The sequence below is a fragment of the Salminus brasiliensis genome, chromosome 18, assembly GCF_030463535.1.
Source record: "Salminus brasiliensis chromosome 18, fSalBra1.hap2, whole genome shotgun sequence".
In the NCBI taxonomy this organism is placed as follows: Eukaryota; Metazoa; Chordata; class Actinopteri; order Characiformes; family Bryconidae; genus Salminus; species Salminus brasiliensis.
Genome location: NC_132895.1, coordinates 14,498,566 through 14,512,546, shown reverse-complemented (window position 1 = coordinate 14,512,546; position 13,981 = coordinate 14,498,566). Strand labels below are relative to the sequence as shown.

The 13,981-nt window shown below is 38.1% G+C and overlaps 1 protein-coding gene across 2 annotated transcripts in view; it reads left to right on the top strand.

The window, feature by feature from the left end:
• The window catches only part of myo5b (myosin VB), a 65,745-nt gene that overhangs the window by 35,641 nt on the left and 16,123 nt on the right, over positions 1 to 13,981 (top strand). For both annotated transcript variants that reach the window (XM_072661588.1, XM_072661587.1), the window contains exons 11-22: positions 647 to 728; positions 888 to 1,028; positions 1,323 to 1,445; positions 2,785 to 2,868; positions 5,593 to 5,739; positions 6,949 to 7,046; positions 8,373 to 8,459; positions 10,313 to 10,424; positions 11,234 to 11,445; positions 11,614 to 11,770; positions 12,216 to 12,455; positions 13,197 to 13,433. In XM_072661588.1, coding sequence (XP_072517689.1) covers positions 647 to 728; positions 888 to 1,028; positions 1,323 to 1,445; positions 2,785 to 2,868; positions 5,593 to 5,739; positions 6,949 to 7,046; positions 8,373 to 8,459; positions 10,313 to 10,424; positions 11,234 to 11,445; positions 11,614 to 11,770; positions 12,216 to 12,455; positions 13,197 to 13,433 — 1,720 coding nt within the window. The remainder of the gene's footprint in view (positions 1 to 646; positions 729 to 887; positions 1,029 to 1,322; positions 1,446 to 2,784; positions 2,869 to 5,592; positions 5,740 to 6,948; positions 7,047 to 8,372; positions 8,460 to 10,312; positions 10,425 to 11,233; positions 11,446 to 11,613; positions 11,771 to 12,215; positions 12,456 to 13,196; positions 13,434 to 13,981) is intronic.

Below are 13,981 nucleotides of genomic sequence, written 5' to 3'. Positions count from 1 at the left end.
TTGCTCATATAGTGTGTCTTCTGAAGTCAAGGGTATTAAATAGAGTGTAGGCTTCCTTCTCTTTTTGGAGAAACTGTCATTACTGTCCAGAAATGCTTTTTACTAGATTTTGGAGCATTGCTGTGAGGATTTTGTTGCATTCAGCAACAAGAGCATTGGATGCTCACCACCCCAACTCTCAAATTTATGGAGCACCCTAAATCCAGAGAACACAGTTTCACTGCTCCACAGCTCAGTGCTTTATACCCCTGAAGCCCACACCTGGCATTAGGCATTATCCCAATAGGTTCATGTTTATCTGCTCCAGAGAGTCCTATTTTATAGGTAATACAGGGGCCAGGCACCTGTGTCAACAACAAGTGCAGCTTAAAGTATCTGAATGCATTGATTAGAGGGGGTGTCCACAAACATTTAGACATATAGTGTTAGACTGATGGCCTGGAGGAGAAAAGTATTAATCAATGCATGACCAGTAAGGCTTTCAAGGAATGCATGCCCTGAGAAAAAAATAAACAGCTGAAAAGTATGTATGTATGTATGTATGTGTGTGTGTGTGTGTGTGTTTGTGTGTACTAGGTTGCAGTGCCAGAGTGTGTTGTGGGAGGTTAAACTTACCTCCATAAACCATCCAATTTTTTTTTTACAGATTTGAAACATTTGAGATTAACAGCTTCGAGCAGTTCTGCATCAACTACGCCAACGAGAAACTTCAGCAACAGTTTAACTCTGTGAGTGATGGAGAAGAAAGCCACCCGTTTGCTCACTTTCCCTTGCTTTCAAATTCCCTGTTTGAAATATACATGACAGTATTTAGCCGCATGCCTGTAGCAGCTTTATAAATAAAGAAATTAAGTAATGAATAAATCCCTTTCATCTAATTCGTGTAGCATGTTTTTAAACTGGAGCAAGAGGAGTACATGAAGGAGCAGATCCCGTGGACTCTCATTGACTTTTACGACAACCAGCCTTGCATCGACCTTATAGAGGCCAAGCTTGGGATTCTGGATCTGCTCGATGAGGAGTGCAAGGTTTGTTCTTTTCTGAACGCTGGAATTTATCTCTCAAGATAATGATTAATGAGCCTAAAACTAGACTCAGCTGGGTATCTGTATTTAATGGCTCATTCACATTTAAAAGCTTTTGAAAAATGAATAGATTATTTATTAATTTTCCCCTATCTTCCCCCATCCCAAATCTAGCACAAGAAAGCTTTGAAGTTATTGAGCATAATTTGGAATAGCATCAAATGAGTCCTGCAATAGGTAACCCGAATAGAGGCTGTTTTGGCATTTTTGCTTTTTTCACTCATTCTCTTCTCACAGGTACCTAAAGGAACAGATCAGAACTGGGCTCAGAAGCTGTACAGCCAGCACCTGAAAAGTGAGCACTTTGAGAAGCCAAGGATGTCCAATACCTCCTTCATTGTGGTCCACTTTGCGGATAAGGTGGGTTTATTTCAAGTGCATCACCGTGTATGAGCTTGTTTGGAATTGCGACACATGTTGTGCTGTGTCATGCCAACCGTGATCACCACTGTCAGGGTGGGGACTGTAAATTGGTCTCTTAGGTGCTGCAGAATAACTGGATCAATGCTGTTTCTCCATTCCACTTATTTAGAAACGCACTGCTGGAGCTTCTGGAAATGTCCAGAAGCATTTGTGTATGGATAATTAATTCAGACGCCGTTCTCTCAGGAGAGTTCCAGAATATTTTATAGATTTTTAATATCTTTCAAAGGGGAAAGGATGTGAATCAAGCTGTTGAGCGGAAAAAAAGATATCACTTTCTTGTTATCAATTTTATTTTAATTGAACATCTTCTATTAACTCCACAGTTATTAGTTATCACATTCAGTGATGGTGAGGTCTGGATTCTTGAGTGGTCAGTTCATTGTCCTGAGAACACAAGCATGTTCTCTGTTTGATGTTCTTTTTCTTCTGCGTCTTGTTATTATGGGCAGTGTTGGTGGCCAGCTCAGGAATCTCAGCAGTGAGATACTCCAGCATGGTAGCCAAGTAGATGGGCGCACCGGCATCAACCTGCTCAGCATAGTTGCCTTTACACAGGTGCCTGTGCACACAGCCCACAGGGCAACAGTCCACACCTCACAGTGGAAGGCTGGACAGAAACACCTGTGGATTTTCTCCTTTCTCTGTCTCTCTTAAGGGTGAAACTTTAGGTGTCATCTATGTGATAGGGAAGTTTTGGTGGCCTGCTAGGTCTTGCACATTTATTTAGTATCATCTGAAAAATGAATAATTTTTACTTAATGATGCACTGCTCATGTTACAAATGTAATTAATTAATCTGACACACAGTAAGACCACAACGTTTGACCAAAACTCTTTCATATGTGACACAGTGTTTTATTATATCATCATCTCTTAAAATGTAAGATGTTAAATGGTTTTATGTAAAATGTTAAACATTCTTCTTGTAATGAAGATGTTTAAAATTGCATGTTTTTATGAAAAGTGCTTCATTTTTTTCCTTTGTCAGTGAGGTGTCAGATTGCCCTCTGGTGATTTCTCATATACTGTAGTTTTACTCAAACTCAGGAACAGCTTAGTTCTTCTCAGCTCACGGAAACAAAACTGGAGAGCTGAAATGTAACCCGTGTCAGAGTGCAGACAGGTCTGTAACACAGTACTGAGAGCTATTGACAAACTAAAGTGAATGCAGCCTAATCATGTTCCACATTCCACCAAAAGTTCTCACACGATGGTATATTGTTTTGTTATTTTGGTGCGCATGTTCAGCCTAATGACTGGTTGTCTGTCTCAGGTGGAGTATCAGTGTGATGGCTTCCTGGAAAAGAACAGAGACACTGTGTATGAAGAGCAGATCAACATCTTGAAGGCCAGCAAGGTGAGACTGGAAAATACACAATCCTCACCTTCCAAATAAGAGGGAATCTTTCATGTGCATTAACAAACTGAATAGTTATTATGTGACACAGAGCTGGGGAGCGGTGCTGGTACCTTTGCTTATTTTGAAATATTCACATTATAGAATTATTCATTCAGGTTGCCAATTTTAAAAAAGTTCACTTGTCACATTGACATTTCATGTGTCTGTGAGAAAATGTTAATTTTAATGTAGATGGGCATAATTACCAGTTCTCATTTGCTCTGTGCACTTACAGCATTTACACCATTTAATATTTTCACTTGAGTTATAAAAGCTGCTGTTTAAAGTGAGGCTGATGAATGTAATTTTTTTTTTTATATATATAATGCTACTGATCTAATACATTTATATAATAATAATAATAATAATAGCTAATAATAATAATTAAAAGAAAAAAAATCATTTTGACAACACACAAACTACTGAAGTACTAGAGTTGTACTATGCATGTCTTATTGAGCATTTAGAATAAACATCCACAGTGCAGGCTAAAAAAAGTAAGTGAACCATAATATATATTAACATGTAGATTTAGAAGCAGTCACCTCAACAAACCTTTATTGATTTTTTTTTTTACTAATTTTATCTCCTAACTTTACGAATAATTCAAACAGTTTACATCATTTTTTGCCTTATTACTAGATGCCACCGAGTTTAAAATTTAAATTTACAAAATTACATTTTGAATAATTTCTTGTTACCAAAAGAGGTGAAATGATAAATACAACAATGAATATTTACATACAGAATTTTGTACAGTCTGAGTTGGCATTGGAGCTTAAAAGATTTTTTTGTATAGTAGTGAACATATTGATTGTTGATAATTGATGTTTTTACGTTTGTTGAAGATTTTGGTGTTTAAGTATAATACTAATGAAAATGCAGTTAATCAAACTGAGAAAGAGGCACAATGCCTTTGAAGAGTATCAATAAAATAGTGATATTTGATTGTTAAATTTTTTCTATTCATTTTTGTATTCTGGTTAGGAACAGAAAGCATGTCACACTTTGTCTTCTGAAGCTCTGCTGTGTTTGTCTCCTGAATATAAACCATGTAACGGCGTTGAACTCTGTTATCTCCACAGTTGAAAAATCAATTAAGCCCATGTTCTGTGTCTGAGTGGTTAAGGGGTTTAAGTGTTTAAGGGTTTCCTAATGTTTTCCTTTATTGCAACATATCCTGGCCTGATCTACACCCAGCAGACACTGCATGGGCCAGTCAAGATATAGGAATGACAGCCATATGCATCACTTTTTTTTAGGCAGGGATTGCTTATTCTAGGTCAACACACACCTTACTGTTTTAGTGTTGTGTCCTGAGGCTCCTTGGCAACTGTGTGCATAGGAACACAAGATAAGGTGATTTATACTAGCATAAACAGAGAACTGCTCGAGGTTTGAACCGTTTCCTGTTTGTGAGCTGATAATGCAGAGAAACAAAACCTTCAAAACCTGAAGCAGCATTAATTAGCTCAGGGCGTAACTAATAGGTTTAACATTTTAAATAGGCCCAAAACGAGAAGTGTCTCTGCAGCTAATGGGAAATGTAACATCACTTTTTTAGTGGCGATCCCATTTTTAAATTGTTTAGTTTAGGTCTAATCGGCTGTACTTACAGTTTTTGAGCAGGCTGCCTTTCAGAAGTGCTGTTACAAGTTCTATTGGCAGTAAAACTAACGTCAAACAAAAAATAAAGAAAAGAAGGTTGAAATTTGACAGTTCTTATTAAATCTGAAGGAATGCCACCTTGAACCCCAATTTTAACCTTTTTTTTTACAAGATCCTTCATGAAACCTGTGTGAGGAACACTTTATATGAGATCACTGTGTAATTAATTATATTTATGTCTGAATCTTACACATGTGCCTTTGCTGTTCCAGCTTCTTCTGTACAGTGGTTATAGAGTCATTGGCCTTTATTCTGCATTGTATGTCAGCTCTACTGTATGTATGTCCGTTCCAGTCAGACCTATCAGTGACAGCATTCTCTGAAACACAGCAAACATGGCTTCGTCTCTTCATATTTGTTGTATTTCCTTACAATGGACTCCATTTAGTACTTTACATATTTAGAGGCCTCTTATGTGTGTTGCATATGGTATGGCTGGGTGTAGTTGAGTAATCATTAAAAATAATAATAAACAGTGTGTAATGCACTTACCATTAACAAATTGTGTATTTGAAAGAATACGTTTTTGCTGGAGAAATATGATCTAGTCCAGTTTGAAACTTTTAAACTTTAAGGCATTAGAAAGTTGTGAAAAATGCATATAAATGGTATATTAGGCTATATTTGTCAATATAGCCTAATATACTAATATTTGTCAAAAATCTCAGAAATTTAACAAAACTTTGTTAAAATGTAAAATGTCTTGACCTTTTCTTGTATGCTTTTTGGGTTAATTATTAGTAATAATGTATTACATTTTTACATCATTTCTTTTATACCCTAAAATGTTATTATTACAAATGATCATTTAAGAAATGCAATAAATTCCCAATAATTTAATATGATGTTATTAATATTTATGTTATTTGGATAAATATGATTATGATTACAATAACAATGAAGACATAAGTTCAAAACAGATCAGTCATGACTGGGTATTTTTCCTTGTGCAATTTTCATGTTTGCTCAGTCTCCAGCATGTTTCTGATGCTTGTGGTGGTGTTCCTCCCTCAGTTTCAGCTGGTAGCAGATCTCTTCCAGGAGGCAAAAGATGGTCCAGCTCTACCTCCATCTGGTAAAACCTCCAGGATCAACGTCCGTCCTGCTAAGCCTATGATCAAAGGCCACAACCGTGAGCACCGCAAAACTGTAGGCCACCAGGTAAGAAGCACAATCATCCACATCAAAGAAAGCAATAACATAGACTGACCTCTTATTAACCACTTATAGCTATGTAATTGGTTACATCTTCTTTATAATTGGTAGGATTTTTTTATGAGACATGCAGCACATATAATACGTATACTGATGTAATATGATGTTGTGTAAGAAGGATAACATCGTATGACCCTTCACAGTTTCACAGTTTCCTAGTTGCTATTTTAGCACATTTTGTGTCAGACCACGAGAGCACAGCTTATCTCCAACACAGAACCCAGCTTTGTGTTAAACATCTGAACACATTACTTGTGTTAGATTGGTTAACACAGCTGATTTTATTACAGAGAACCCTGGCTATGTAAAGACATGTAGGCATCGAAAATGGTGTACTCGTGTAATCCTTTTTAAATTTGCTATACAAACCAAGCTAAACACTGATTATTATTAAACAGATAACCAGTGTCTTGTCCAGTGAGTTAGGCACAGCAAGCGAAGTATCTAATCTATTTCCAATATATAATTCAGTCTTTTCAGCTCTAGCTAGATTGTGACTTCACCCAAATTAACAGCTTTACTGAATGTCTTATTTTCAGTAGGGCTGAGTCAAGTGCAACTTTATGACATTATCCCAGTGTGGCTGTGCGGGGTGACCTACTAGTGGAGTGTTGTCCATTTCTGATGTTTTTGTAATACACAAAACAATTCCATTTGCTTCGTACGGGACACTGTTGTAAGTCTCAACAGTCAGGGTTCTCTTTAAAAGTAACACAAAATGTGCCGTTCCTAACTGGTGACGCTGGTTTTGAAACTGGTCTTCAGGGCTAGATAGTCCACATTCTGTAAGGCTTTGGAGTTGGGGACTCTAAGGACCGGTTTGAGAACTGCTCTCTTAATCGATAACGTACTATGGGTATCTGTTTTAAGAATTAGGGTCCTGTAGTCGCTCTGTCCTGCACATTTCCGTGTGTGTCCTATTCCAATACACCACCTCTGCTCCAGAGGGACATGTTAATTAGCTGATTAGTTATATCAGCGTCTTATATATAGAGCAAACGCTAAATCATGAGTGCTAAATCAGGGCAGGGCTACCCAAAGAGTTTAATTAGGAATCATGGATTTAAACCTTTACAGATGCAGTTAAAGTTTTTCTGTATCAATATAATCACTGATTGTTTGTATATATATATATATATGCAACTCTCTTTCTAGTTTCGGAATTCGTTGCATCTTCTGATGGAGACCCTCAATGCTACCACCCCTCATTACGTGCGCTGCATTAAACCCAATGACAACAAAGAGGCCTTTGTGTAAGTTCTGTGTTTATACATCATCTGTGAAGCAGGCCTGTGAATCTATACATTCAGTTTTGATATTATGAATGTATGTTACGCCTTGCAATTTTGTGTCAGATCAGAGTTGCGTTTATACATGGAGATCTTTGTTCACGGTTTGCTCAGCAGGATTATTTTAGATAATATCTGATTATATTGTAGCTGGGGGGGGGGGGTGTTGTTTCCGGGTTTAAGTGTGTTGTGTCAGCCCTTGGTGCACGTCCTCATTTGCATGACTCCAGGGGCTGTTCAGTGTCAGGTATACTCCTGGGTGTTTAGGGAGGGGAATCCTTTGTTCTGTGCAGCGCATGCCTGCTCTAATATGGAGTCTTGTTGAGTTTGTTCTGTAGCTAATAAAGAGCGTTTTGAGCCTCTGAGCTGGGTTCCAACACACACTGGAAACTACATTTTAAAGGAATGTGACATTTGGATTATATCATACAATGTTTGGGGCATTACTAGTGATTGGGAGAGTTTACATGAGTATGATTGGGTAATTGGGTAGAAAATGGGGTGCAACCTGAAACAAAACCGGAAGTGATTATTCATTTAAAAAGATATATTTTTTAATTCAGATGTAATTACTAATAATCTGAGTTGAATGGATAGGCTCTATACGTTTTATTGAGGGGGGAGGGCTCTTCATATTTATTAAGGCTGTTAATAAAGTAAGTTTGTTTCTGTGACTGTATACATAAAAAAATATACAAGATGTCTTGGATGCTCTTTCAGATTCTATAAGAAGCAAAAACACATTTTTTAACTTCATCTTGTGGCATCCAGTACCCATGTGCAGTGTAAATAAGACGTTTTTTTTGTAAAGAATAAGAAGATAAGAACTTTTTCTCATGCAAAATCTTAAATTTATAGCTCTGGTTTCTGACAAATGGCTCAGCCTTGTTTTGTTGGGTTCTTCCTGCACATTCCTGAAGACAAGGGCCTCTTCATGAGGACTAAATTAAGAGATGTTGCCTTGTCACATGCTTGGTAGGGTGTTTACCAAACAGCAGAAAGTTGTGTTCAGAGCTCAGAGTGAAGTCCAGAGCCTCTGAGTCTGTGCGTGGACAGCAGCCTCCCAAATGCCTCTCACACGAGAGATGTGTACAGTCCTTAAGAAAAAGATACGGTAGGGTTTCCTGGACTCATGATGTGTTTTTGTGTTTATGGTCTATAAATACAGTTTTGGATTATTGTGTTTGAATGTTTGTTTCACAATCAGGTGGTAATGCCAGGGTTATGTCTATGTTGATTTTAGTGAATTCCTTGATATAGATTTTGTTAAATCTTTGATTTTTCATGCAGATTTGATTCGCGAAGAGCTGTCCAGCAACTACGAGCATGTGGAGTTCTGGAGACCATCCGCATCAGCGCTGCAGGATATCCCTCCAGGTAATAATTTCAGATTTTACTCCTCTAGTCCTCAACAAGCTCTTAAACTTGTGATGTATTATAGGTTCATATAAATCATTTTTAATTCATAATCACATTTCATTTCAATTTATTTGACAGTACTTAACAGAGAAATTACTGTAAATGAGCCAGAGTTAGCACTAAAGGCTAACAGTGCACACAGCTAACAGTGTAAAAACAGAAACTCTAACTAGGTTTAATTAACTTGAATACTTTGAATGAACTGCTGTTTTATTTAAAGTTTTTTTTGTTGCATGAAATAAAACAAAACAGTTAATTTTGTTTGTTTACCACATGAAGTGCACCATAACATGGTGGGCTTGTCCAGCTAGGGAATCCAATCCTAGTGTGCCACAGGAAGGGTGTTGTACCATACTTCAATACAGTACTATATTACACTACCCACTACACTATCCACTATGCTTGGATAGTTGATGGAAGTAGCAGCTGTTATCAACATAAGACTAATATACATGCTTTTTAGATGGTTTATCAGTGTTTTCATCTTCAACTGGCATTCAGTTATGTAAGCCTTCAGACAGGGATGTGCCAATATGGGAATTTCCAGGCAATGCCAGTGTTTTTCCTTGTCTCTAGTTGCACTTGCTGACACACACAGTTATAAAATGTAGAAATTAATATAAAATACACCTGGATTAGTGTTAGAGGGAAACATAATATCTATTCGTACAGCAAAAAAAAAAGAAGCCCATGTTCTGATCTTTTGGAGTTTAATGATTGGTTTAATTGTAAGTCAAAACTTCAGGTCTGTAAGCATTGACCAGATGCAAATATGTATGTATCAGATGTGTGAATTCGTTGCAAGTGTTGACACTCAATATAACCCAAACCTCCACCTTGACTCTGAACCCCACCCTAACCATGATCTAATCCTAACCCTAAACCTGATCCTAATGTTTGTTATATCTTGTTATATTATATGTAGATTATATATATATATATATATTGCTACAGTACTACAGAGACACCAACAGCCAAAACATTGCTTGTGTGTGTCTGCATACGTGACCAATAAATCTGATTCTGTAGCTATTTAGCACCATTGCCTTTACTAAAGAACCCATGAAGATCGTACAAAATACACAATTCCAAGCATACACTTAATTTAGGTCTTTTTGGCACAAGACTATGCTGCTTTTCTTTTTCAGTGTGCTTTCTTTAAGACATCAAGGACAAATGTTGTAGATATGTCTAAATTAAATGAAGAATTAAACAGGACCCTAGAGAGTTCTGTCTTTAACTTTTATACTAAGTGAATTTGCGCTCCTAGGCAGCACTCAGAAAAGGGAAATTAGGATGTGTTGTACATTTGCCAGCCAGTAAATAACATGATCCTCCTCTTGGATATACTTGTATATACGAGTCTGTGAACAGGTTGTAAGTAGGAAAACAGCATTATTAGGCTAGACTAGTCTGTTATTACTATTAATACAAGACTAAATTGTATTAGTTCATTGGACCACAAAGCAACACAGTGTACAATAATTATAGAAATAATATAGAAATAATCTTCCTCTGGTGTAAAGTAATTTATAGGTTTTTTTTTGGTGTCGAGGGGTGGGCCTCTTATTTGACAGCTCTACCATGATAAAAAAAAATCCCTCATCATCATATAGTGATAATAATTTCATATCAGAAAGGAAAAAAATATTGTATTGATATTATGTGTATCTAGCATTTAAAACATTGATTAGGGAGGACTAGCAAAAATAAATGTCTTACTTTGACATAAAATCTGTGTCAATCCTGTACTACTGATTTAATGATGAACTACGCATTTCTCACTGATCTGTTCTAATGTATGCTTTCAGGTGGACATACTTAGATTTCTATAGCAGATATCGGGTGCTCATGAAGAAGAAAGACATGACTGGTGGTGATAAGAAGCAAGTCTGCAGAAACTTACTGGAGTCCTTGATCAAGGTGATGAAGTCTCAAATTATTATATAAGAGAAAACAGACATCAGCTATGATAAACATGTATTTTTATGTATTCTCTTTGAATCTGATGCAAACAGTATCCTGCACTCTTTAAAAAAGTACAATGAAGTAGGGATGGACAGTAATATCTGTTTTGTGGTCAGTAATGTGTTTTGTGATGTACAGTATGCTTTTCTGGGCATATTGTGGGACTCGTCAGTGTGCCAGTTATTTTTAAGGCCCAATCCCTGATCTTGTTAGATGCACGCTGCTCTTTCAGAGCTGTGAGAAAATGCTAGATGTATCACATTGAGTGCTACTCAGCCTTTGGCATTTTGAGAATATCATTCTTCATCTCTATCATCTCAATAAGTTCAATTTGTGAACTTATCCGCACTCATCTCCAGAGTGTTCACTAATGGCTTAGCTATCTTACCTCAGCATTTCCGGACTCCCCGCTCTCCTAAAGCTGGCGGCCACCCGATGAGGGCCTGATGAAAAACTGCGTAATCAGCATCAGTCTCTTCAGGCTATGGGAATGTGGGGATGCAGGGATGCTGGAGTGCAGGTTATTAGGCTCAGTTATGGATGTGTGTTCACCTCTCTAATAGATTTGTTCATTTGTCTTATTAGTTTTTTGCATGCCGGAGCTGTAATAGGGTTTCACTGTGTATAAAACTGTCAAGACGAGAGAGAAACTCATTCCACATTAATTCCAACCGTTTAAAGTTGCTTTTGTTTATTAAATCAATGTTTATTGCTTGATTGTGTCATTGAACCTTGACACCTTCTGGACTTCATGTTCCTACCAGGATCCAGACAAGTTCCAGTTTGGAAAGAGTAAGATCTTCTTCAGAGCAGGCCAGGTAGCGTACCTGGAGAAGCTGAGGGCAGACAAGTTCCGTTTTGCTTGCATTAAGATCCAGAAAACAGTGCGTGGATGGCTGCAAAGAAGGCGTTACCTCAAAATCCGCAAGTCTGCCGTCACACTGCAGAGATACGGACGTGGATACTTGGCACGCAAGTAAGAGGATATATTTGAATTCGATCGAGCCTGCTTTGCATGGATTTACTGTAGTCACTTAACTAAGCCCTCTTTCCCTCTTTTCTGTTCAGCAGTGTCTCATTCTCTGTCCTTTTGTCCCCCCTCTCTCTCTCTCCCCTACACCCTCTCTCTCACCTGCTCTCTTAGGTATGCGGAGTACTTACGTCTCACTAGAGCAGCCCTCATCTGCCAGAAGCAGTACCGGATGGTGCGGGTGCGACGTGCGTATCTGACTGTTCGCCAGGCTGTGATCACCATCCAGGCCTTCACCAGGGGCATGTTCACACGAAGACTATACCAGGAGGTACCACACTGCTCTCTACTGTACCTAGCATTCTTTCCTCTGCTATAATTCATTCCTTATTTCTTTTTTTCCTTTTTTATTACTTCCTTTTCTGCTATTTTCTTTATTTCATTTGCAGTCATTTATTATTTTTTTAAACATTTTTTTCACTTTTATGATTTTCTTTCTTTCTTTCTTTTTGCTCTGCCTCTTTCCTTGCCTCTCTTACTCCACTCCACTCTGATCTCCTCCACCCCCTCACCAGCTGTGCTCTGAAAAGTTTGGAAGATTGGAAACAACATGCATTGCATTTAGAGTGGGGCTTTCTGCAGAACGTTGCATAACACCAACCTTCTTTGGCACATGAAAATCCATTTTGTAGGGTAATACCCTGACTGTGAGGTTCTTTTCTCTTTGCTACAGAGGAGTAACTTTCTTCCTTTTATTTCTCTTTCAATCCATTCAGTTCCTGCTCCACCACAAAGCAATCATCATCCAAAGAACAGTACGAGGATGGCTGGACAGGAAGAAGTTCCGCCGTGCCCGGAATGCGGCAATCGTGATCCAGTGTGCCTACCGCCGCGTCCTCGCCAAACGCCAGCTCAAACAGCTGAAAATCGAGGCCCGCTCGGCCGAGCACTTCAAGAAACTCAACGTTGGCATGGAGAACAAGATTGTTCAGCTTCAGAGAAAGATGGATGATCAGGTACGAAAGGCCTGTGGTAAAACACCACACTACTCATTACTAAATAATCTAGTCCTTCACATATGTTTCCGCAGATAATATCAGTGTTGCCTATAAACCACCTCCAAAGACTAGATTATTAATCCAAAGTTAATAAGACTGATATAGCTAACAAGTAATGGAAGCTTTAAGCCACCACAGTATCATCATTCAAACAGCACATCTAAGAACCACATGCTGATTTAAGCTGCTGCTCCTTTGATGGCTGCAATCTTTATAGCTTACTTACTTATATATACACTCAGTTTAAACAGGCTGAAGATTCTCTACAAGTGGGGAGTATTATTACTCATAGCCACTGTATTGTATGTCATAGTTATGGGTAGCAGTATGGCATACAGTGTCAAATAACAAGACCAATTCATCATTCCAGCAGTTGCACCCAAGCTTACTTTATAGACCAGAATGTTACCCTAATGCCACCAGATGTCCAGTAAGAGAGCAGAAATAAAAGTGTGCTATATTCTTTTTAAAATTGTATATTTTTTTTTGAAGATAAAAAAGAAGGTTCTTTATTTGTGCATTATATTTTGTCCACTGAACTTTGCCCCCCTAAGACACAATGGTTTGGCTACTTCTGCTTTAGATTTATTCCTCCCAGTTCACAACCTGAAACCTGGCCTGCATTGTTATGTGTTACCAGTCGATCAATCAATCAGACAAATGGTTTCTTTTGTGTATCTGTGCTGTTTCTTTCCACAGTCAAAAGAGTACAAGACTCTAAACGAGCAGCTGTCCGTCACCAACAATGCTTTGGGCACAGAAGTCAACAAACTGCAAAAAGAGCTGGAAACCCTTCGCATTCGCAAAGGAGACAACACTCAGCTGACCTCTCTGCAGGAGGAGCTTGAGAAGCTGAGGGCGGCTCTACAGGAAGCCCACGCCCAGAGGAAGAGGCTCGAAGAGGAGTACAGCAGTGAGAAGCTTGGTCTGGAGCAGGTGAGGGTGTGGGCAGTCAGGCTTATATGAATAGAACATGAAAGTTAAAAAAAGGTTTCGAGAATTGACGTCCCTTATCAAACTAGACTAAATCGATTTGAACTTTAACTAATATTTGCAAAATACTGCTGCTCAATTCATTAACATTGGTTATTGTTAACAAACAGTAGTAAACAGTTGGGGATTAGAAACAGATAAAGCTGAATATAAAGTAAATGGAGATGAACTTGCACTTACTAAAATCTAAAGGAACTACAATTGACAGTAGACAAGTTTCAAGTTGTGAGGCTAAGGTTGATGCTTTACAGGAGGACGGAGGGTGAATGTAAGGTTATATGTTATATAACTAATGTACATCCTTTATTGCCATGTAATCAATTCAGGACCATTGCGCACAAGTCAGCTGCCACCAGTTTACTAGTTTAAATTGAGTGAATTTAATTTTCCTGGTTTAATGTCAGCTGCATTAAAGGCTTTAAGGTCACACTGATAACTGCCTTTGCTGAGAATACACAGACTTAATGTCTAAGCTAAATGTCTGTAGTGTT